This window comes from Plutella xylostella, chromosome 14, assembly GCF_932276165.1.
Source record: "Plutella xylostella chromosome 14, ilPluXylo3.1, whole genome shotgun sequence".
In the NCBI taxonomy this organism is placed as follows: domain Eukaryota; kingdom Metazoa; phylum Arthropoda; class Insecta; order Lepidoptera; family Plutellidae; genus Plutella; species Plutella xylostella.
The window spans coordinates 611,865-634,270 of NC_063994.1; the positions used below are offsets into that span (position 1 = coordinate 611,865).

The window sequence follows — 22,406 nt, forward strand, 5'->3', positions numbered from 1 at the left end:
CCATACCCTTTTTTCCTAAATTCCCGTTTTTCCTACAATTGCGTTCAGACATCATTTATTTCAAAAATGATGAATGGATTTCAATAATAATGATATCAAATTAAAGCTGACATCTTAAGCTTTTAAATGACATATCATTTTTATTATTTCTATTCATAATTTTACTTGTATTAATGTATGTTTGCGCCGTCAAGGCTTGAGTCGATTTGGTTGCTCGCGAGTGTAGCAACCTACTTTTGTATTTAATATGTAAGATTTTAACAGTTAATTAATAAAATACAAAAAAAATAGTTATAAATTTTCCAAATTAATTAAGTACCTAAATGAGCGTCCTTTACCTACTAATTGAATTACGTAACAAAACGAATCCAACATTAGCATATTGTTACAGATAACGGTTTGAGAGTGAAGGATTTATTCGTGGACCCGGCGCGAGTGAGGCGCGACACGCTGCTGACCATATTCAACCTGTCTGAGGAAGACGCTGATAGTATAATGCAGGCGGAAATTAGCTTCCAAGGTGTAAGTTTACATAACCTCTTAGATTAATAATATACGAACTAGATGGAGTGTCACTTATAACGAAGCAAAAAAAACATTGCATTTTGTTTTCTGTCAAACCGTTTTTAGTTCAACCTCATGGCAACCATTGTGCCAATGTATGAAGTCACAAATCACCTAACCGAACTAATAAAAAAGGGGTAAAAGTGGGGTGTTATTTGTCGAGACGTTTCTTTTGCGCTGACACTCCATCTAGTTCGTATATTAAAATATCGTCGGATAACTAAATAATTAATAATAATTAATGGCATGTGACACTTTAAATTGTTAATTAATTAGTCGAAACGCCCTCGACCCTTTCTCAACGTCATAAATTCAGTCGCAGTGACGCAGTGATGGACTAGCTGACGACCTTAAACAGGTTCCTTCCTTGTTAGATAAGTCTTGACAGAAATTTATGTGGACCATCTAAATAATTAGATTCGGTGGAATTGAATGATGTCGTAAGACACGTGTATACAAAAATCATATATATTTACTTAAGACGTACAGACAATAATAACTCCAAAAAGTTGAGTTAAGTATTACTTACACCTTTGAGGTACTTACAGACAAAATAACCCAAATATTTCACAATCAAGTAACCTAATTAAATAAATACCCAAGCTACGTAATTACATAAATCAACAGCAAAATAATCAGATCACCTCATCAATATTCACAATTTATTTGCAGATATTCAAAGGAAGTTTGAACAGATGCGACCCGGCCTCGCTCTCCAGAGTGCTGCTGGTGGCGCCATCTGTCACGGAACTAATGTCCAACAAACTGTGCCCGTTGAATAGCAAGGAGTTGCAGGACATCCTTGTGGGGTTGTTGTTGGAAGTGGACTATAGCAAGTATATTAAAATGGTAAGTTTATGATGGCTTTTGAAGTTTGGGTTAAGTATGTCGAAATGACACAGTAGAGCCAGAGCCACTCTGTCTTGAAGGACACCCCTGTCCAAAGACTACATTATTCTTACACAAAACAAAAGATTTGTAAAGCAAAAAGTGAAGCCTGCTGCCACTAGAAAGCGTTAAAGATGTACTTACCTTAGGTATATAAATCTAAGAAACAGAAGAACACTGGGGCACATTGCTCTTTACTTACGTATCTAAACTCTGCCACATTTACCTACAGTTATTCACGTAAACTATCCTACCCTACAATTCGACTGTAATTCAGTCGTATTTCACACCTAGGGGTCTGCCTCTTTGTCCAGCATAAGATTACTATTGGCTATTGCATGTTTCATGGATACGAGTAAAAAATCCCCATTTTAACATGCTTCCCATGGTTTATATTATTATACTATGATTCTTACAGATAGGCCAAATGTACTCCAAGCTGAACGGCGACACCCGTATCCTGGAGCTGGCAGACACATTGACAGCGGCCCTGCGCCTCACGCAGCTCGACAGCTTCGTGCCGCCAGAGGTCGCCGCTCTCTTCGCGGGGCAGGCCGGGGGACAGTTCAGATATTACAACTTGACTATGTGAGTTGTAGAGGGTTTGTTTGATTTAAAAGGATGGTGACCGTTGGAATTCCGTCCGTTGGCAATATGTACCTGACCCCCCTCTCGATCGTAATAATTCTTCTGAGATGGGTCAGATTTCTCTGCCTTATACTACTGAATCTTAGGATGGATTAGTTATTGAGTGGAGACCACGAAGAGGCAATGTAGCGTGGGACGCCCTCCAGCTGGCTAGACTGGACAGGTAGCGCGTTATGGTTAGGTGAGGGAAGTCGTGGATTGAGATATGGTGCTCCCTCGAAGAGGCCTGTGTCCAGCAGTGGACAATGGATTGATATTCTACGATGTAGATGTTTACGACGTAATTTTTGACCTTTTTAGTAATATTTCCTCATATTTCATTAGCTTTTCGCACCTCTTTGGTCAGTGTGATATTTTGCAACTGTTTATGGCATGAAATCTGTGTTGCTACGTACCTGCCTACTCATTACAACTCACTTTTATTCCTTCATTTACTACAAAAAGTTATTCTATCTAATATACGTAATATCCTTACGGTACCTCACCTAACTATTTTAACTATGTAGTTTTATCAACAAGGTTAAAAGATAAATGAGTAATAAATTTTAACTAATGCAACCAATTAACTTATCCTAATTTATTAACCAAATACACAAGACACTTTACATAAATTTATTTACCTAATATGCATCCTTTATTTATTAACAACAAACTTTTAGTTAAGCTTGGGTATTTATTAATAGTTTTTATTAAATTTTCCAGTATATCAAAACTGCTAGACCGTTTTGAGCCAATATTCAAAGACACTGAAGCTTTCCGTTCAGTCCGAAGCTTATCCGACGCAGGCATCTCCGGAGCCCAGTGGTTATACAAGATATTCTCCCGACAAACGAATAACAACTCTGTGGAAGAGGCCACAGGGTTGGTTATACAACAACTCGATGGGAACATAAAGTTGGACGGTGTGGAGAGATTGTCCAGTGTGTTTAAGAAGGCGGTTGATGCCTTTGGGAATGGATTGGAGAGCAGCGTTTCTTTAGAAGAAGTTTTTCAAGCGTAAGTTACATATTTTAATGCATTGTATACTGTATACTTTGATTGTCTCAACAGAATGGTAAATCTTCCATTGAATCGTAATACCTTCGCTTTTATCATCAATCAATTTTGTGGCTGGTAAATCAATATTTTATAACTGTTGGTGTTCAACAGGCTCCCAAAAGTAGCCAACTTCGTTCTCCGGTGGTTGTCCAAGGAAATGAAACACACCATCCTGTTCTACTCCACCTTGCTAACGAAGCTCATAGAGGGCGCTCATAAGGTAACGCATATTTATACTTACGTATTTTTATATTTTATGTATGTATACCCCCAGCCTCCTGTTCAGTGTTAACTAATTAAGTTTTAGGTACCTAATTAACTTTATAAATCTGCCGATATATTATGAGGGGTGATATCTTTGTCTGGAGCAAAAGTTGCGATAGTATACGCAAAAGGAGGTTTGTCTACGTCTTTTGTCATTTGTTTCATATAATAGAGACGTTGCTTGAATACGCATATTTTTACGTAAGCGCAAAATATCAAAGCGTACACAATCGCGGTACTATTTCTTTATTTCTAAACCTGTTAACATCAACACTATTAATTATTATCATCCATCCACAGGTGATCCTAAACAACATGTCAGTGGAACAAATAGCGTACAACGTGAGCGCGCGGCACCCGGCCGGCGTGAGGGCGCTAGTGCTGCTGCCGCCGCGGCTGCTGGCCAAGGCTTTTGATGGGCTGGCTGATGCTGATCGGACTTTGGTGAGTGTCCATCAGCTAACAAAACATCCACAGTACCTAATTCATCCACACTGTCCTGTGAAGCCATGTGATGTGACCCAACTTCAAATTATAAAAATCCAATCTCTTGGATCGTTTGTTATTTTTCACACAGAATAATAATGAAAAATACGTGTCTCGTAGTTGTTTCTTCTGTTACAAAGTGAAATTAAAATAGCTATCTAAATTCATTTGAAGTAAATTATACCTACTTGCTTGTTTCAAACTTCGGTCCGAGAGACCATGGTTTATTTTTCACACTTTTTCTTCCTGTTGCGTGTGTTTGTCGTGAAATGCTAGCCAAACGTCCACACCTCTAGCACTTATTCTAGTCATGCATTTAACCTGTGACACAATAAATTTATTTAAATTATCATATTTTTTTTCTATGATTCCCAGATCCTATCCTCCAAGCTCAACGCTCCCGGCTCCATGTTCTGCGACGCGGGCCGCCTGCAGCGTTTCTTCCAGAGCACTAAAGAGGAGGCGGCCTCGGCGCGGGACGCCCTCTGCGTCGACCCGTGGAGGGATTATGTAGTCGACTTGATACAGTCGCTGGGGATACTGGATGTTAAGGTCAATGTGAGTAGAAGGAAATATTGTTTTAGCGCTAAGATTTAAGAATAAATGCGCTGTTTGCTGTAATCAAAATGGGAAGCATCATAAATTTATACAGCTATTCAATGCCCTTGATATAGTGTCTCGGGATATTGGATGTTAAATGCGGAGACATAAATTAAATGAATTTTGGTTTTAGCACACAAAATTATAAGTGCGCTGTTTGCAGTCACCAAAATGCGTTGCTTTTACTATTATTTTATTGTGTTTTTCTTCTAGATAAACTCAATGGCGTCCCTCTTAATCCAAGAGACGCTCGGCAAAGACACGACAGACCAGCTCTACCCCATAGACAAGATGTTCCAGGAGTCCTACTCCCTGATCCAGGACATTCAGAACCTAGGCACCAAACCCAAGAGTTCTTTAGACTGGAACAAGGTGCTGGGAGTGGCAGAGGATTCGGAGTTTATGAAGATTGTTAGGAAGAGACTTAGCCACGGGTCGCAGGTTTTGTAAGTAGTATCAATGTTAAATTTTATAGCTTCTTTGAAGTTTTACGACTTTATGTGGTGTGGAAGAAAGTTTATTGTATTGCAAAACCTAGTATAAAAGTATTGAAATATCGTACGAATATAATTTTATATTGCCTATGTATACAGAGTATCATATACAGACTAACATACTTATTTTAAAATACAGATTACGAAGCGTGAGTACACTATATTTACATTATACTTATGCGTACAATTTACCTAGTTGGCCTATTAGTATGATATAAGGATAAGGTATCCATTATAAATTATTATAATTCGTTTATTTCTTAACTCATCCAACTTTCCTCAATCCCCAGAATAACAGTCCACGGCTCCCTAGCAAAAGAAGTGATCAAACAAAACACGATCCTCGACATCAAGATCACCCCGATCCTGCTGTCTCTCTCCCGCCTCGTGGCCGCGTTTAACTCGGAGCTGGCAGCCGCTGACAGGCAGATGCTGACAGGGTTTAAGACAGCGTACCCAGCCGTTGTGGAGGCTTTGTTGAAGACGTTCTTGGATGAGAAGAAGGTTTGTGATTGATTTTTTGCGTACTGTGTGACAATCTCTTTAGAACTCATGGCTTACTTAGGCAATATTAGGTACTTACATCCAGCAAAAAAGGGTAAGTATCTTTTTATCAGTTCTAAGAGTTACAGATCGTGAATACGTTTAGGTACGATAATGTATAAAAGAGGAGTGGGGATACCCCGACAAGTTCATTAGTAGCTCCGTAATAATTCGGCCCTTAAAATTGCATAACCATGTCTAAAACAGTGGAAAGTGTAATACGTGAACTCCAAAAGACACTAGAAAGTCTAGTTATTAAAGTCAGTGCTCTGGAGCTAAAGATTGGTGAGCAAAGTGCAATAATTGCTAGCCAGTCGAGTCTGATATCTCGCATCAGTCCGCCATCACCAGCAGTAGCCACGCCCACTCGCGAGACAACTACCCCCAAGGTGACGCCGCAGCCAGCACCGGCCCGCAACGCGCAAGCAGCGCTACAGCGCCCGGTCCGCCAGGCCCGTTTAGCAGCTACCGCAGCGATCAGCGGAGGAAAAAGCGCTGCAACGACCGTTGGAGTGAAACAGGTACAGCCCCGTGCGTCACTCGGCGAGCGCCCCGCCGCCGCCGCCGCCGTAGCCGAAGTTCGAACATCCAACGGACGAACATCCAGCGCGGTGGCCACTAAAGGAGAGTCTGTTCCGCTGAGCAAAATAGAAAATACTCATGGTGATAGTAAGGAAAGCGAATGGACCATAGTGGGGAAAAGTAAACGTCCACGAAATGCCCGTTCACATAATACTGTTATTGAAGGCGTCGGTAAACAGAATTACGGAATCAAAACCGTAAAAAAGTTAAAATACATTCAGGCTTGGATGTTCGCCCCAACTACAACGACTGACCTTATCATTGACTTCGTAAAAAAGGTGATACCGTCACTGACTACGCATGAAGAATTTCATGTTGAGAAACGTGTCATCAACACGGACAGACACTCGTCCTTTATAATCGGCATACGTGAAGACAAGTTTGACGAACTAAAAACTCCCACTCTATGGCCACCGGGTGTAAAATACTCGGACTGGTTTCTCGCTCGTCCCCGCCACCAGCGGGGCCACCGTGAGTCATCCCCAACCCGAGGCAGCGGCTCCGCGCCCCGCGCCGCCGCCGCCTCCGACTAGCCCCGACGCCGCCCGAGCGCCGCCGGCCACTGCGCGACCAGCTCCGCCGACTTACATTACTGTGACTCACCAAAATGCGCAGTCACTTAACAATAAGACAAGGCGCCTCGAAGCGCTGCTACTGCACGATTTAAAATGTGATATTTTAGCGATAAGTGAGCACTGGTTACCAGTAGATAAGTTAAAGTCCACAACTATCCTTAATTATAAACTTGTGTCGAGTTACTGTCGTCCCAACATTGAGCATGGTGGCACTTGCATTTATATTAAAAATAATTTAAAAGCTCAACCTATTGCCGAATTGTGCAGTCTATCTGTAGAACAGGTTTGCGAAGTGTCTGCGGTTAAACTCGTAGACTTAGGACTAGCGGTAGTTTGTGTGTATCGCTCTAATTTGACGCACTGTAATGAATTCTTCCCCGTGTTCGAGTCTTTGCTGAGCGAAATTGTTGTACTTAATTTTCCTAGCGTAATCATTGTAGGAGATTTTAATATTGATACCTTAGTAGTGTCACATAATAACAAAATGCTACTTGACACAATCACATCGTATGACATGGTGAATATTGTGGATTTCCCAACGCGCGTGCATGGGACATCCAGCACATCCTTGGACCACGTCTACGTGCGGCGCCGCTCGGGGGGGCCCGGCGGCGCGCGCGCGGCGCCCGTCACTACGCACATCGGCGACCACCTCGCCGTGCGCGCGCAGCTAGACTGTGCGCCTCCGTCTCGCGCGCCCCACACTGCGCGGATCAGAGAAATGAGTCGTGCTAATAAAATGAACTTTGTTGCCGCCGTACGAAGCGTCGACTGGGAAGCCATCTACACTGCACCAGCCGATAGTACCGACGTGCTTGCAACACGTATTCTTGAGATACTGAGCAGTAAATTTAGTATATGCTTCCCCTATAAATCCAAGACGTTTACTGCAAAGAGTGAGCGTTGGATATCGGAACACACTCTTAACATTAAAAGATTACTGTTCGACCTACTAGAACTCAACTCTAAAATTGACGATCCAGACTTGCACACTATGCTACAAAAGTATTATTATTATTATTATTAAATACTTTATTGCACAATAATAAAATTATGTACATAGGCGAACAAGTGCAAGGCAATGTGGGGCGTGATTAACACTGAGCTGGACCGCGGCAACCGCTGCTCACTCGATATTACCGCTTTGGTGAAAAGTCCTGATGGTTCAAACTACTCATCCAAACGAGAGCTACTCGATGCGATGAATGAGCAGTTCGTTGGCGCGGCGGCGGCGTGCGGCGGGCCGGCCGCGGCCGTGCCGCTCGCGCTGGCCATGCTGCACGGGACGCGCCGCCCACTCGACCACTCTCTTCGACTCAAGCTATTTACTCCGCATGAAGTTTACGCGATTATCGTGAAGAGGATACCCCGCAAACCGAGCAAAGATATTTATAATATATCTTGCGAACTACTGAGCCTTGTAGCTGACTCGGTCGCCGTCGCCTTATCCACCCTATACAATCGATGTATAAAGGAAGGCATCTACCCAGCAAGCCTCAAACGGGTGAAAATATCACCGCTGTATAAGGGAAAGGGTAAGAGAGAAGACGGCAATGCATACAGACCAGTCGCTATAATACCTACACCAGCAAAGGTCCTGGAGAACGGACTAAGCGCACGGCTCACAATGTTCCTGGATGCTGGTAACCTCCTCTCCGATAAACAGTTCGCGTACAGAGCTGGCCGGTCCACCACGGACCTCGCGCGGGAGGTGGTGTGGGGAGTGCTGTCCGCACGAGAGTCCAACCGGCACGTCGCTGTACTCTGCTGTGACTTGTCGCGTGCCTTCGATGTGGCCGACCACTCCGTCATAGCTGCGAAACTCGAGCACTACGGCATCAGGGGCCCAGCCTTGCAGCTCCTAGTTGACTTCATGTCTAACAGAGTGCAAACTGTGGTAGGCGAGGGAGGTGCATCTAGGTCGCGAGAAATGGGTACTGACCTCGGCGTTCCACAAGGTTCGTCGCTGTCAAATATCATCTTCTCGCTACTAATGAACGACCTCCCAAATTCCATTCCTGATGCCCAAGTCACCATGTACGCGGATGACGTGGCCGCGACGGTCACGGGCAGCTCGGTCGACGACCTGGAGCGGCGGCTGTGTCTGGTCGCTGGGCAGCTAGCACACTGGTTTCAGGCTAACGGGCTTGCACTCAACCCTAAAAAAACTCAGGTGATGCTGTTCAACCTGGCCGGTAGACGCAGCCGTCCGCTACAAGTGAAAGTAGGGAGCGAAGACCTGTTCCAGGTCGATACATCTTGCTTCCTCGGATTCAAAGTCGACTGTGGCTTGTCCTGGAGTGACCATATAGATTGGCTCTGCGGACGCCTGGGCGGCGCTTGCTTCGCTCTCCAGAGACTTGCAGGAACGGTGCCGCGCGAGGTGGCCAGATCTTGCTATTTTGCGACGATCCAATCCCTCCTCACGTACGGGATCGAGCTGTGGGGCCGCGCGGCGGACTGGCACCGGGCATTCGTAATGCAGAAGCGGGCAGTGCGCGCTATGGCTCGAATTAAGTCAGATGAGTCGGCACGCCAGTATTTCGTTTCTCTGGAGATACTGACGTGTCCATCACTGTACATACTTAGTGTAGCCTTGTTTGTGCGGAAGAACCTGCACTTGTATAAAGAATGCCGGGGAGCCCGCCGCCGCGGCCAGCTGCTCGACGTGCAGCACAGGCTCGCGAGGAGCGAGCAGTCCGTGTATGTGTGTGGTCCGGGAATCTACAATAAACTACCTACTGATATAAAAAGTATGCAGACACTACAAGGATTTAAATACAAACTCAAAAAATGGCTCGCTACGCAGGCATTTCTACACGGTAGGAAAATTCATCGACAGGTAGAATTAATGATTGTCTCTTTATCTGACAATTTCTATTTTAATAATGTAGGTACACACGGCAACGTTAAATGGTTGGCAGGGCACACTAACGTAGGTAGTGTATGTGTGTGTCAGCGACGTCGACGTAATTATTTAGTTCTGGGCAACCCACACACGGATATTGTAAGCATGTAGTTGTGCCAGTGACAATGATTCATTGTTTTTATGATATGAAGCAAAATTTTGCAATGCATTGTAATAGATTGAATGGCTCAGTTGGTATGATAGTAGACTTACAATAATCGGTATGGTGGTTCAAATCCCTGTGAACTTGCAAAATTCCTTTTTTGTTTTTTTTTATAGTTTAGTTTATTTTTTAATATGGTTAATAATAGTATTGTAGTATATACGAATAAAAGCAACACAGAAAGTAAATGAAACAAGTTATTAAGTGTTAAAATTACAAAATTTATTCTTGCCGTAACATAAACATTAAGGATGTTACGTTTTTGTTGTTTTTCGTTTTAAAACATAGTTGTAGTTTATATTAATAAGGAAAATTTTCAATTTGCCGTTTTAAATCATAATACACATCAGAAAAGGATGGACTGGCTGTTTTACTAAAGTAAATAGGCAAGTCATTAGTTATATGAATCAACATGTTAATTAGCTAGAAATAAGATAACTTATTCCAACATCAGTAACAATAACATCATTAACACATTGGCTTACCCATAATTGTAAATAATAATAAGTATTTAACAAAATAACTAAAATCTTATACAAATGGAAAACTAAAAATTACTGAGCTAACCCCAATAACTATAATTTTCACCACTTTTTCGCCATAATATCTTACCATCCATCCTTGTCTGACTTAAAGGACTTTTCATCACTAAATATCACCACATTGTTGCACCAATCAAAGTTTAAAATAGTCAGTCGCAAAACGCACTCTGTTTCGACGATGCTGATCGGTTAGAGCAATTTTCTTCGTCGGCCTCCGACACCGCAACCCTGCAGCACGCAAGTGAACCCGTACGGTTTGTAGGGATAGATTATGTGTTGTGGCCGTAGAACGGGTGCTGCAGAACGGATCAGCGCTATGTGCAGCTACGATTTCTCGATGGCGTGGTGATGCATCCGTATAGACGACTACTGTCCCGAATCTGCGTATCGGTGAACCCATAATTGAACAGTTCTCCTCTGCAAACAAAAAAAACAAATACTTAGCTTATACAAATACAAATATTCTAACAGTCAAATAAAATATTTACAATTCTATGTTACTTACCGTTAAACGTCTTGCGATTTCACTAATTGTAATATTTTGTTCATAGAATACAATTATCTCCGCCTTTTTGAACATGGTCAAATGACTTTCCATAGTGACTGCGAAGATAAATTAATTATAAATTGACAAATCACAAAGTGAATCACTATGCAGACGCAGAGGTGAATTGTCACTAAAACTAAAAACTAATTTCGTTTATTCATATTGTATGAGGGTAGAATGGTTTTACTTCTCAAATGAAGAACGAATCATATATTTTTAGCGAAGAGAAATAGTCGACAGCTATGCAGCTTGTAGTCATTTATTTTATACTCAACAGCGTTTAAATTAACGCTAAATTTAAATAAAGTAAAATAAAAATACCCATCAGTGGACTCGAACTCACGACCTATGTTTCATAAGTCTAACATACTACCAATGAGCTACGAAGAGTATAGCTACAAGTTGTGAAATTTTGCTTCAAGTCAATTTTATAACTATTTGACTTACTCGACCGGTTGATATTTTTATGTCACAGCTGGTGTAAGGGCGTTTGCCTATGCGCAAACTCGTTTGTGCTGTTGTGTGTGTGTGTGTGGTTTGTTACTGGTGTATTTACCGATTTCTGCTTTATTGCACACATAGACCACGTTAGTGTGCACACATACACTACGTTTGTGTGCCCTGCCAACCATTTGGAGGTGCCGTGTGTACCTATCAATGTGATAATTTTAATTTGTTTTTATATTATATTATTTTATTATTTGTTACTGTGACATTGAAACTAATTGAATTTTCGTAATTATTCTATTTTATCTTGACATTGTTTGTGACAATTTTTGGATATAATTATTTAATTTTAACTTTGGTGTACTGATGTATAACTTTTAATATTGACATGTAATGAATAATTATCAATAAACAAATCTAAATCTAAGGTTAAGGTGGACACTGTATCCCTGGTGTGCTGACTGTACATAGGGTCTTTTTCGCACATATTTATAGCGCTTTCGTCTTCTATTCGGAAATTTTAATTTAAAAACTTAATGTGTGTCTTTATTTGCTAAACTATGAAATTTTTTTTTTTATGAAATAAAATTATTTGTGTGTCTTTCTGTTTTTCCCAAAGCCTAAAGCAATAAATTCCCTTCCAGACCTACAGATTCCTATCAACCCACGCGCCGACAATGTTCTGCAACGGCACTCAAACCGCCGCTGCCTACATCGAGGTGCCTCCAGTGGGGGCCGAGGACCTGGTGACAGCACTGTGTGGCATGACAAGACAGATCGAGCGAGGGTTGAGGACAGACAGCTTTGTGGGGAAGGCTGTAAGTTGAAGAGTATATTTGAATGATAGAAATAAAAATGTATGATGAATAGTAAGCGAGGGGTGAGTGTGAAATGTGAAGTAGTGCTTGTTGACACAGATTAGATGGTGTTTAGCTAGAATTCATCACTTCACATTTCACACTTATAGCATCTTATAGATTCCCAAATGACCACTGATCACACACATTTTTTGTGTATGAGCTGTGTGAAGAGAGTTTTTCAGAGTGTTTTACGTATGATTGCTTCAATCCTTATGCCATATCTAGAAAACTTATCCGAAAAACCCATCGCGCACCCATCTTCGACCATTTAAACAAAATATCTCAATTCAGTAAATCATTAAACAAATACTCTTTTTTCCACAGCTGAAAGCTCTACAATCGACGCCCCAAAGTGCCTTCGGCGAGGTCCCCTGGACAGCCCTCATCAACGGGCTCCGAGACCTCTACACCACCCTGAACACAGACTACACCTACATCTTCCATTTCGCTACGTTCAACATGGATGACGGCACACAGAGTAGAGTGAAGGAGTTGTTGGAAGAGACGAAGGAGTTTTGGTTTGGGAGAGGTCGGTTGGCGAAGAGTTTGCAGTTGAGGTGAGTTAATGATGTTTTGAATGGGTGGGTAGGTATCATCATCATGGGCCTTATAGGTATAATGAAGTTAAAATTGGATAGGTATAACACCCACAGATAAAGAAATAATATGAAAGGGACGGACGGTTTCACAGTTTTTTATAACATTAGCATGTCACTTTAATTAAATAACATAGCTGGAAGAATTTTATAGTGGATCAAGTATTACAAAGAAGCTTGAAGTAACTACTTAGGTATATATTGACTTATTTATTTTCAGCATCAACGTGTTATTCCGGGTGCTGGATGTCATAGACCGGGATATCTTCAACCTCACCAACGAGATCTGGCTCAAAATCAAATACACCTTCAACTCAGCCCGCGGACTACTGGTCATTACTGATGAAGTATTCAAGATGATTACTGGTAAGTAGTTTCTTTATGGAGAGGATTTTACCTACCGTTGTGAGCCTTATGTATATGAGTATATAATGTATGTATATACCACTGATGCTGCTGCCTATCATCGGACTAAAGCGTTTAGTGTAGCCTTAATGGAAGGACCGCCATGAGTGGGTTGCCAGAGCTTCGTTTGTTATCAGTAGTGTTGACCGTGGGCAGGTGACGTTAATAAGACCATCTGGGTAATCTCACCACTACACCATGTTCGCTATCCAACCTGACAGATCCATGAGCTAATTGAACGTTCTTGTATCATCACCATCAGCCAACACTCGTCAGATACAAGATATAGGCCTCAACAACTTTGCAAGGAGCCCCACAACACTCTGCCTTTCTCACCTAACTACTACTTGTCTATAATCGTCTTCACTACACGTCGTCTTTACCCCTGTAACGCTATAACTTCTAATACCCCCCAGCTCTAACAACCCAAGACTCGTCCTACGCTCCCGGCCTCCCTGCCTCCACCGCCGCGGCGCTGACCATGGTGCTGCCGAACCTACCCAGGCTGGTGGTGGACGCAGTGGATCTGGTGGTCAGGGGGGATACTGATGTGAGTGTTACACCTAGAAGCTATGGCTTCTGTTGCTATTAGCTGTCTTAGATGTTGCTATTGGCTGTCTTACATGTTGCCCCCTTATTCATAAAAAAAGTTATAGGATGCTTTAGCTTTTGAACTCTTTTGTCCCTCTCTGTCAAAGAACAAATTGTTCTCTGTCAGAGAGTGACAAAACAAGTAAGTACATTTATTCGTCCCTTTGGTTTCAACTAAGTAGGTACTTTCAACGAAGAAGACTCTTCGGCAATAATACCCGGAAGGTTATTCAGAAACTCCCAAATAAGCTACTAGATTTTGGCTGTATATTCATTTGATTCTGAAGTTTCTTGCTCTTGTTCTTCTCCTTAGAATATAATAGCCCGATAGGAAGTAGGTACTTAGTTTACTTTTTTCCTTTTACAAAGAAAACAATATTTAATCATCACGTGATAACGCTCGACCGCTTTCGCATATTTACTTCATCACAGTTTACATCTCTCCCTTCCAACCTCCAGGTGACAGCAATCATCAGCACCCTGACCGCCACGCCCCCCTGGCCGTGCACCTCGCTCGCCCCCGCGCTGGGGGTGTCGGCGGGGGCGCGGGGGGCGCTGCGGGGGGCGGAGGCCGTGCTGTGCGGGGACCAGGCGTTCTTAGATGAGTGGAGCGGGTATGAACCGGCTCAGCTGTTGAAGAGGATTGTGAGTATAGAAAACCTATACCTACATGTCAAGAAAGGGAGATGATTTAGTGCGATAACGCTAACTTTGCAACGGGTATAAAATATTAAGGATATTTTTTGAATTAAGAACACAATGATACTTATCGTTATTAATCGTCGGTGTTATAAAAATAGCTGCCTTATCCCTACTCATATAAGTTTTTTATTTATTTCCAGACTAATCTAGAAAAGGCAAACACAACGAAATACCCACCACACGTGTTCCTCACATTCTCCTCAAACTTCGATGCACTGATAGAAGACGCTGACAACTTGAGGGTGGTATTGGAAACTGTGTTCAAAGACAACAGCACTAGTGTCGAGAACCCAACGATCATGACCGCCTGGAGTTATGCCGTACAAGTGTTCAATCGAAGCGATCGGGATGTTATATTCAGGTTAGATATTTTGATAATATACGTAGTATCCGAACCTTACGGCTGATAACTTCACCTTTCCAATTACTATACCTATTTAGCAAAGATTTTTACATTTCATATCATACATTCCTAACATTCAAATGAAACACGCACTTACTCACGCCTTGTGCCTATATATTTCCTTGTAGGTAGTGTGTGGTGGGTGGTAGACCGAGTTGCAATTACCGCTTTACGCTATATATAGTTAAGTTATAAACAATGCATAAAGGCCATAGTTATTACCACTCAATAGCACGTTTGAAAACAAACTACATCCCAGTGACAAAACAACTATACCGAGAATTAATCCTGTGACATTACATTCAAAGACTACAGTCAATTTACAAATCATCCCTCCCATTCGCAGAAACTTCTTCACCAAACTCGACACAGTGCTCAACGCGGTCAACACCACCACTACTGACGTCCGAGACTCTTCACCCCTGAACATCCTGTGGGAAGACCTGCTGAAGTGCGGGTTCACCCAGCCACAGTGTCGTGGTCTAGCTAGAGCTGTCTGGCAGAGAACTGTGGAGTTTGTTTCGGTCTTTGTGGAGAGTGTTGCTGTGGATCTGAGGACTTACTTTGAGGAGATTAATGGTGAGGATTCTTTTTCTTGTCATGAAAAATGTATGAGGGCTAGAGAACCTATTGAATAGCCTGTTCGAGCCCACGAATCACAAACTTGTCTTGGTCAACTTTTATTAGTTCTTCGTCAGATATGGCTCGGCTCATTATAGGACAACCATAGCTTCCAACGATCCTTCGTTTTCTGCTTATGAAATCCTATACATGAGTATTACCTATATTATGAGTACACATTCATGTGGTCACCCTTTTCATAATGAACCACAAATTTTGTCGGATACTTACTGTCTATTTCAAGTCGCTTAGCGTGATAGCGTGCTATTTTATTATAAAACGCTAACAGAGGACTATTGTCACCAGTAGGTTTTAGGTAATGTGTTGTCTGATTTTTATTTTATGGCTATAACCATGGCTATAACCATCCAGTGTGCCTGGCTGTGAGTGTGTTTATGTTTGTAATTATTATATTAATCTATCTCCAGAGCCAGACGCGAACATAATCCAACTCCTCGGCTTCACGCGCGGCACGGGGCTCTATGTACTCTATGAGAAGATGGCGGACTTCGCAGCCGTATTGTTACACTCCTACTGGGACTACGGGTTCATGAATCAGGTATTTATTTGCAACTTTTATATTAGTTTAGAAATATAATATAATCTTAGATACCGCAAAGACTAGACAAACGTAAAATTGTGGTCTAAGGTAGTCATATGTAAAGTAAAATGCATATGTAAAGGCTGAAACTCCTGTTAAACGTGATTTAAAATTTACTGTGGTAATACAGCTAAACTTTAAACTAGGTAGTTATGCTGTTAAACGTGCGTCCACGCAGTTCTATAAAAATGCACCTTACATTAACATTTATTGTAGGTAGGTATACATTTGACATCTGTAGCTAAATATTTATTTCTCTATTCACATAAAAAAACACCTACTCCTTTGTAACTGACTTTACCCACTCACCATTCACCCCCAGGTCCGCCGCGCCTCCAAAACCCAGTTCTGGGACTGCGACTCTCTCGTGGACTCTCTCGTCATCCCCCCTGACAGCGCCGTGTCAGCCGCTGACCTGCGCCGGGTCAGGCCCTACGTGTGTCCGTCGCTGCTGTACTGGGTGTCTCTGCCGAGGGGGGAGAATAGGCTGCTGGATGTCGTGTCTAAGCCGGTAAGAAATTGTGTATATAGGTTGTTTGCGTAAGTGGGATTCAGGTCGTCATTGTGATCTACGTTTGTTCTAGGAATTTTGGGGATTAAAACCTCTTTTGGGTTATCCTCTGCCCGTTTTCTAACTTGTTATACACTGAGTACCTATACAGGATGTTGCTAATGAGGTATAGTTAAGAGGTGATTTAGGTATTAATTCTGGTCAGCTTTGTTCTATGACTATGGGGGATTACTTTTCTAACAGGCTGTTTAAAGGTACTTACTTATGTATAACGCGTAAAGAAATAAATAATATCAAATTGGCGCCCGATAAATATGCGAGAGCAGGAAGTAGTGTGATAGAAAAATATATTCTATATTCAAGTTACCTAGTTATTAATTCTTATCGTTTTATTTTTCAGCAATACTACTTCTACACAATGCAAGCCAAAAACCTGACAAGTAGATACGAAGGCGCTTTCAACGAATACCTCACACTCACTGAACTTCTGAAGGACATATCCAACCAGAACAAAACTAAACTCATCACCAAAGAAGATATCAACATCAAATCTATTGAAAACAAAGTTATCACATTCGTTGATTCAGTTTTAAACTATAAGATTAACGAAACTGATCCATCGTATCGCCTCTTCAACGAAGTAAACAAAAAACATTTCCTTACTTCGATATATTTGACCAGAGTTGTCACAATCATACACAAAATCCAATCTGCTTTAGAGAAAATCAAAGTAGCAGATATAACTACAGACAAACCAGAGGATGAGGTTAAAAAAATCGATGCAGCACTTCAAATTATTCAGAAGAAATTCAAAAGGCGTCCAGCCGAAGCTATTGGGCTACATTTCGATGTACTAACAGATGTTATATGGAATACAGATGATAATTATACAATAACAGCTGCCATACGGAACATGTGCAAAGATTTGGCTGTAAAGTCTTCAGTTAATATTATTTTAGCTGACGGAAAACGGTTCATAGCGCAAATATGTTCGAAGCCTTATGAAACGATTTATGAAGCTATTGAAGAAGATATAGTTGATGATATAGAGGCGGCGAAACAGACGTTACTAGACCTGGTGGAAATGTTGAAGAAGGAAGATGAAGAAGTAGAAGATATCTTTGAGTTCTTCAATAAAAGGTAAGTTATTTTGTCATTACTTTTCAGAAAGACCAATGGCACAGTAAAAGTGATGAACTTAGAAAGATTAAGTACCTATATTGTTTTGTTTCATTTTGTTCATGAATTCTACAACTGACAATGCATAATGAGAAAGATCATGAACGATATCTACCTCAATAATGTTAAAGAACCCAATGTTTTAAGGATTCATGAAAAAGACAAAAACAAATCAACCAAACCCACTGAACCAAACCATTTATCACTTTGAAATCTAACCAGCCAACCTTTACCCTTACAGAGAAGCCGTGGTGACCTCGCTAAAGCTTTCCATCAAGTACTCAGACGACCTCAACTTACCCATCTACCTGAAATACCTACAAAACAACCTGCAACATTACAACGTGGTACTAAGCTTCCTGTCGGGCGGCGATTGGTGGAGCGACCTGAGGCAGTTGTACAACACTTCCTATGCTGACGTATTCTTTGATGTCGTGGAACATAGCCCGGAGATAGCCAGGGATGTGTTGACGCATTTGGATCAGATTCATGTGAGTTATCTTGATTTTACACTGTGTTTTTACGAGTATTTAGCAACATTTCAGTTCTAGACAGATACTTATATACTATACATATACATCTATAGTTGGTAGTTTTCAAGTTGCGCGCGTTGATATTTCTACGCTATAATTAGTTACTCGCCGCGCATTATCTTGGAATCCGTTATGATCATGTAACTTTTTTAGGGTCTCTGTTCACTTGAAGGTAAGGAGTGATGCACTCCAAATCAACCTACCAATCATTAGTGCAAACACATAATGACTCACCATCTTGTTCTTCATTCACCATCCGAACTGTATTCAACCTTAAATAACTTTCCCGTAATCTTTTCTCAGTTGGTCCGCCTGCTCCGCGCCATCAACTCGACGGACGCGCTCTGCCTCGACACCCCCCTCTCCTGGCTGGGGGCGGGGGCCGCGGGGGCTGCGGGGGGGCGGCTAGAGGCGCTGCAGACACAGCTGTGCGCGGGGGACGCGGCTAGACACGTGCCCGTGCTGCGGATTGTGTCCCAGGTGAGTGAGACTGTAGCTACTCTCGTCAGACTGTCTGTCTCGCCAAGGTTCTGAAGCGGCTTATGATGTCATCTCGAATAAAAGGAAAAAAATAATGTTTTATTTTTATTTTTAACCCAAGTTTATGCACAAGTTATCTTAATAATAAAACAGTTTTAAATTATTTGGATCAGATTAAAAACTAATTGATAACTACATGTACTTAATTTGGTAAAATAAACAACTAATAGAAAAACTTCCTTCACATTTTAAACCTCCTAAATTGGAGAGGACTTTAGGAGGAAATCAAGTAGGGAAAAAACTTCCATCTAAACCTGTATCTAATATAATAAACTACCCTCAGATTTTAAATAATTACTGCTAAATCAAACTGCTATATTATTTTATTAACTCATTACAGGGCTACGACAACAGCCTAACCATATCGCGCGAAATCAACTACGACTCAATCTACGCCGACATCAACACGACAGAGTCCAACCTGCAGCTCATCCGCACCGGCCCCTCCCCCCCCACCACCCCCGCCTGGGTCACGGAGGACAGTGTCCTGATGCTGAGGAGCACTGCGAAGAACCTGTTCACGAAGGAGAGTCTGACGAAGCTGTCGTTTGGCGTGCTGGGGAACCTGGTGGACGCGTCGACGCTGTTTTTGAATAATAGGTTGGTGTTCTAGTTTTGTTTTTTGGGTCTCTTGGATCTTTGAATGTATGCTGAAGTACTTGCGAAGGCGATATATGAAATAGGCGATGGATAAAATTTATAGGTGTCTAACCATAAAATCTAGAAATTAAAATGGCTTTTTATTAGAATCATTAAGTGTATTCATATATGTTTTGTAAATTTCACTTTTTGCTAATTTGTGTGTGTGTTTTTTTTTATTTATTTAATTATTACACACACACGCACTCACGCCTTGTACTAATGTACTCCCTTGCGGGGTAGGCAGAGGTGCATTGCTGCACCCACTTTTCGCCAGAGTGTTATGTTAGTCCCAATGTAATAGGGGGCGGGCCTATTGCCATTTTACGGGCACATCCAAGACCCGAGAACAAATATCTGTGTTTAAACAAATATCTGCCCCAGCCTGGAATCGAACCCGGGACCATCGGCTCAGTAGTCAGGGTCACTAACCACTACGCCATTCGGTCGTCGTATTTAATTATTAATTGCACAAATATTTTTAAAAAAATACAAAAGGAGGGTATAGGTATATAGGTATATATGGAGACTATAAACAAGTTTCTATTTCATAACACTAATACGGCCCGCGGCTTATTGCTAAAGTTGTTATTGACAGCTCGCTAGGCACTGATTGATTGTATAATCATGACCATAAACAAAATTAAACTGAAAATAACTAACCATTTAACCTCATTCATCCCCAGCCAATGCAAGCTCTGCTCCAAGCTGACCACGTGGTTCAAACAGCTGAACCTGCAGCTGTTCAAGAAGCAGGACTACGACTCACTCATGTGTCACGTGGAGGAGATGAGTCTCGAGGAGGTGTATCATACGCTGAAGAACGACTTCCATTGGGACATGGCTTTGAAGGAGGTGAGATTGATTGAATCTTCATTGTCAGCTGGTAATGGTACACTGCAGGACATAAACATTTTCCAAGGATAGCCAAAACAATCAACACAACACACCTAATCTCTGAAGCTCTTATCTAAGTTCCTTTATAATACATGATAGTAACAATAAGCTTAGTTATCCAAACGTGTATAACAGTAATTTGATTATATCATCTAAAAACCTACCACCTAAAAAAATTGTAAAAACTCTAACATTCCCACCCAACAGTTGATCTCCACTCGCAACTACACAACCCAAGAGCTCAACAAGGCCGTCACAGACCTGCTGGAACAGCTCAAGCTACACGTGCTGGATGACGTCACGGCTTCCACCACCAAGCTGCAGGGCTGCCTGGCTGGCAATCTGACTGCTAACGAGTTTAGTAACGCTACTCTGTGAGTATTGGGTTTTGAGGGTTGAGTGTAATGTGTGATTGTTAAGATTTATGTAATCGCGGTTATATGGGATACCTGTATGATAGGAGCCTCCTTGAATACTGTAATACCGGCACAGCACGGATATGACGGATAGTCAGCAACTTTAGACGCGAATCCTTTAACTAGGGTGAAAAACCCCTGGTCTAACTGTAGTATTTGTGACAGACACGCTATAAGAAGTAGAATTATAATTTATAAGGTCATTTTAATATTTGAGATGGTATATAAATTTACCAATGTAAACAATGTAAGCTATGTATGAGCCCGCCATCCAAACTCATTTCAATCTATCATCATTTCAGATTCGTGTCAGTCCTCTCACACACAATCAAATTGATCCGCGCCCAGCTGCCACACATACGAGAGATCAGCGGAATGACGGAAGAACCATTCCTGCAGCAATTGCACTCAGGCGTGGCACACAACTTGCACGTTATACAACCCTTGAAGGAGGTCGTGGAAAACAGTAAGCAGTGGAAGGCAAATGTGAAAAGTGTAATTAAAGATTTGGAGCTTGTGAATGAGATTGGGGAGTCGCAAGTGGATTTGTTAGAAGTAAGTGTGTTGTTTGTAATGATTTTGTTTTGCATTTAAGTACTTATTCACTTAACATGAAGATACAAATAATATTGGTCATGACCATGACAGAAAAATAATTGTTTAAATTGCTTTTTTAATTGCAGCTGCAAAAGATGCCACAAGCAATAGATCGTTGGATGTTATTGCAAACAAGAAGCTGGGAAAATATATGTAATGAGTACAACTGTACTCAATTGAGTCATTGCTTTAATGGCAGCATTGATATGGACTCGTTGAATAAAAAGGTAAACCATTTTCATTCTTACAAACATCGCATTCCTTGAAACACAAATCGAAAACATATTTTAAAAGCTATCAAAACCATAGATCACTCCTATAATAGCTGTCAAATCTCTACATTTAATTTGTCAATTGTTTGTTTTCAAGGAAAAACTTAGTTTATTTACCGGTCATAAGCATCTGCCAATTAAACGTCATAGAACTCATGATATATTTTGTCTATTAATATGTTAGTGCCGACCTTGTAATTTATTTATTTTAATCATATTAACTATCTTACATTCATTCTGATTGGTCTATTCCAGCTGCCAGCCCTCCAATCAGAACAGTTCTGGCGGTTCTCCTTCATATCTCCGATGCTACATCATACATCTCGCTTACTCTCCCACATCTCTCGCTTGCTCGGGGTGGCGAGCTTCGTGGATGTACCCGGGGTTATGGAAGGAGAGTTTACTGCGCTTATAGATACAGTGCTGCAGATTTTGCAGGAGGATGTGTTGGGCGTTATATTGTACAGGTGAGTTTTGTTTATTGTATTTTTATCATCATCACCTTCATTGTAAGGAGACCCGTGCCCCAGGAGTGGGGATGTGATGGGTAGATGAGATCATCATCACGACCCATCACGTCCCCACTGCTAGGGCACGGGTCCCCTTCCAATGAAGGAAGGGTTTTAGGCCTAGTCCACCACGCTGGCTAAGTGCGGGTTGGTGGACCTCAACACAAGCAAGCTTTTGCTGAGAGAGTTGTCGGATAAGTGGGCAACCCGACTCTCAGATGTTTTCAAGCTAACTATAATCATCA

The 22,406-nt window shown here is 41.6% G+C and overlaps 1 protein-coding gene across 1 annotated transcript in view; it reads left to right on the top strand.

Annotated features, from left to right (window-relative positions):
• LOC105393393 overlaps positions 1-22,406 on the top strand; it is a 92,372-nt gene that overhangs the window by 26,630 nt on the left and 43,336 nt on the right. The window contains exons 7-34 of the mRNA XM_048625518.1: positions 379-522; positions 1,237-1,413; positions 1,871-2,040; positions 2,425-2,441; positions 2,784-3,096; positions 3,250-3,358; positions 3,703-3,846; positions 4,264-4,446; positions 4,702-4,934; positions 5,273-5,486; positions 11,934-12,107; positions 12,474-12,706; positions 12,966-13,111; positions 13,567-13,700; positions 14,201-14,386; positions 14,584-14,804; positions 15,193-15,425; positions 15,896-16,026; positions 16,391-16,579; positions 16,980-17,719; positions 18,000-18,249; positions 18,595-18,771; positions 19,172-19,431; positions 20,157-20,325; positions 20,575-20,741; positions 21,086-21,338; positions 21,467-21,607; positions 21,908-22,119. Of these exons, the coding sequence (XP_048481475.1) occupies positions 379-522; positions 1,237-1,413; positions 1,871-2,040; positions 2,425-2,441; positions 2,784-3,096; positions 3,250-3,358; positions 3,703-3,846; positions 4,264-4,446; positions 4,702-4,934; positions 5,273-5,486; positions 11,934-12,107; positions 12,474-12,706; positions 12,966-13,111; positions 13,567-13,700; positions 14,201-14,386; positions 14,584-14,804; positions 15,193-15,425; positions 15,896-16,026; positions 16,391-16,579; positions 16,980-17,719; positions 18,000-18,249; positions 18,595-18,771; positions 19,172-19,431; positions 20,157-20,325; positions 20,575-20,741; positions 21,086-21,338; positions 21,467-21,607; positions 21,908-22,119 (5,720 nt within the window). The remainder of the gene's footprint in view (positions 1-378; positions 523-1,236; positions 1,414-1,870; positions 2,041-2,424; positions 2,442-2,783; positions 3,097-3,249; positions 3,359-3,702; positions 3,847-4,263; positions 4,447-4,701; positions 4,935-5,272; positions 5,487-11,933; positions 12,108-12,473; positions 12,707-12,965; positions 13,112-13,566; positions 13,701-14,200; positions 14,387-14,583; positions 14,805-15,192; positions 15,426-15,895; positions 16,027-16,390; positions 16,580-16,979; positions 17,720-17,999; positions 18,250-18,594; positions 18,772-19,171; positions 19,432-20,156; positions 20,326-20,574; positions 20,742-21,085; positions 21,339-21,466; positions 21,608-21,907; positions 22,120-22,406) is intronic.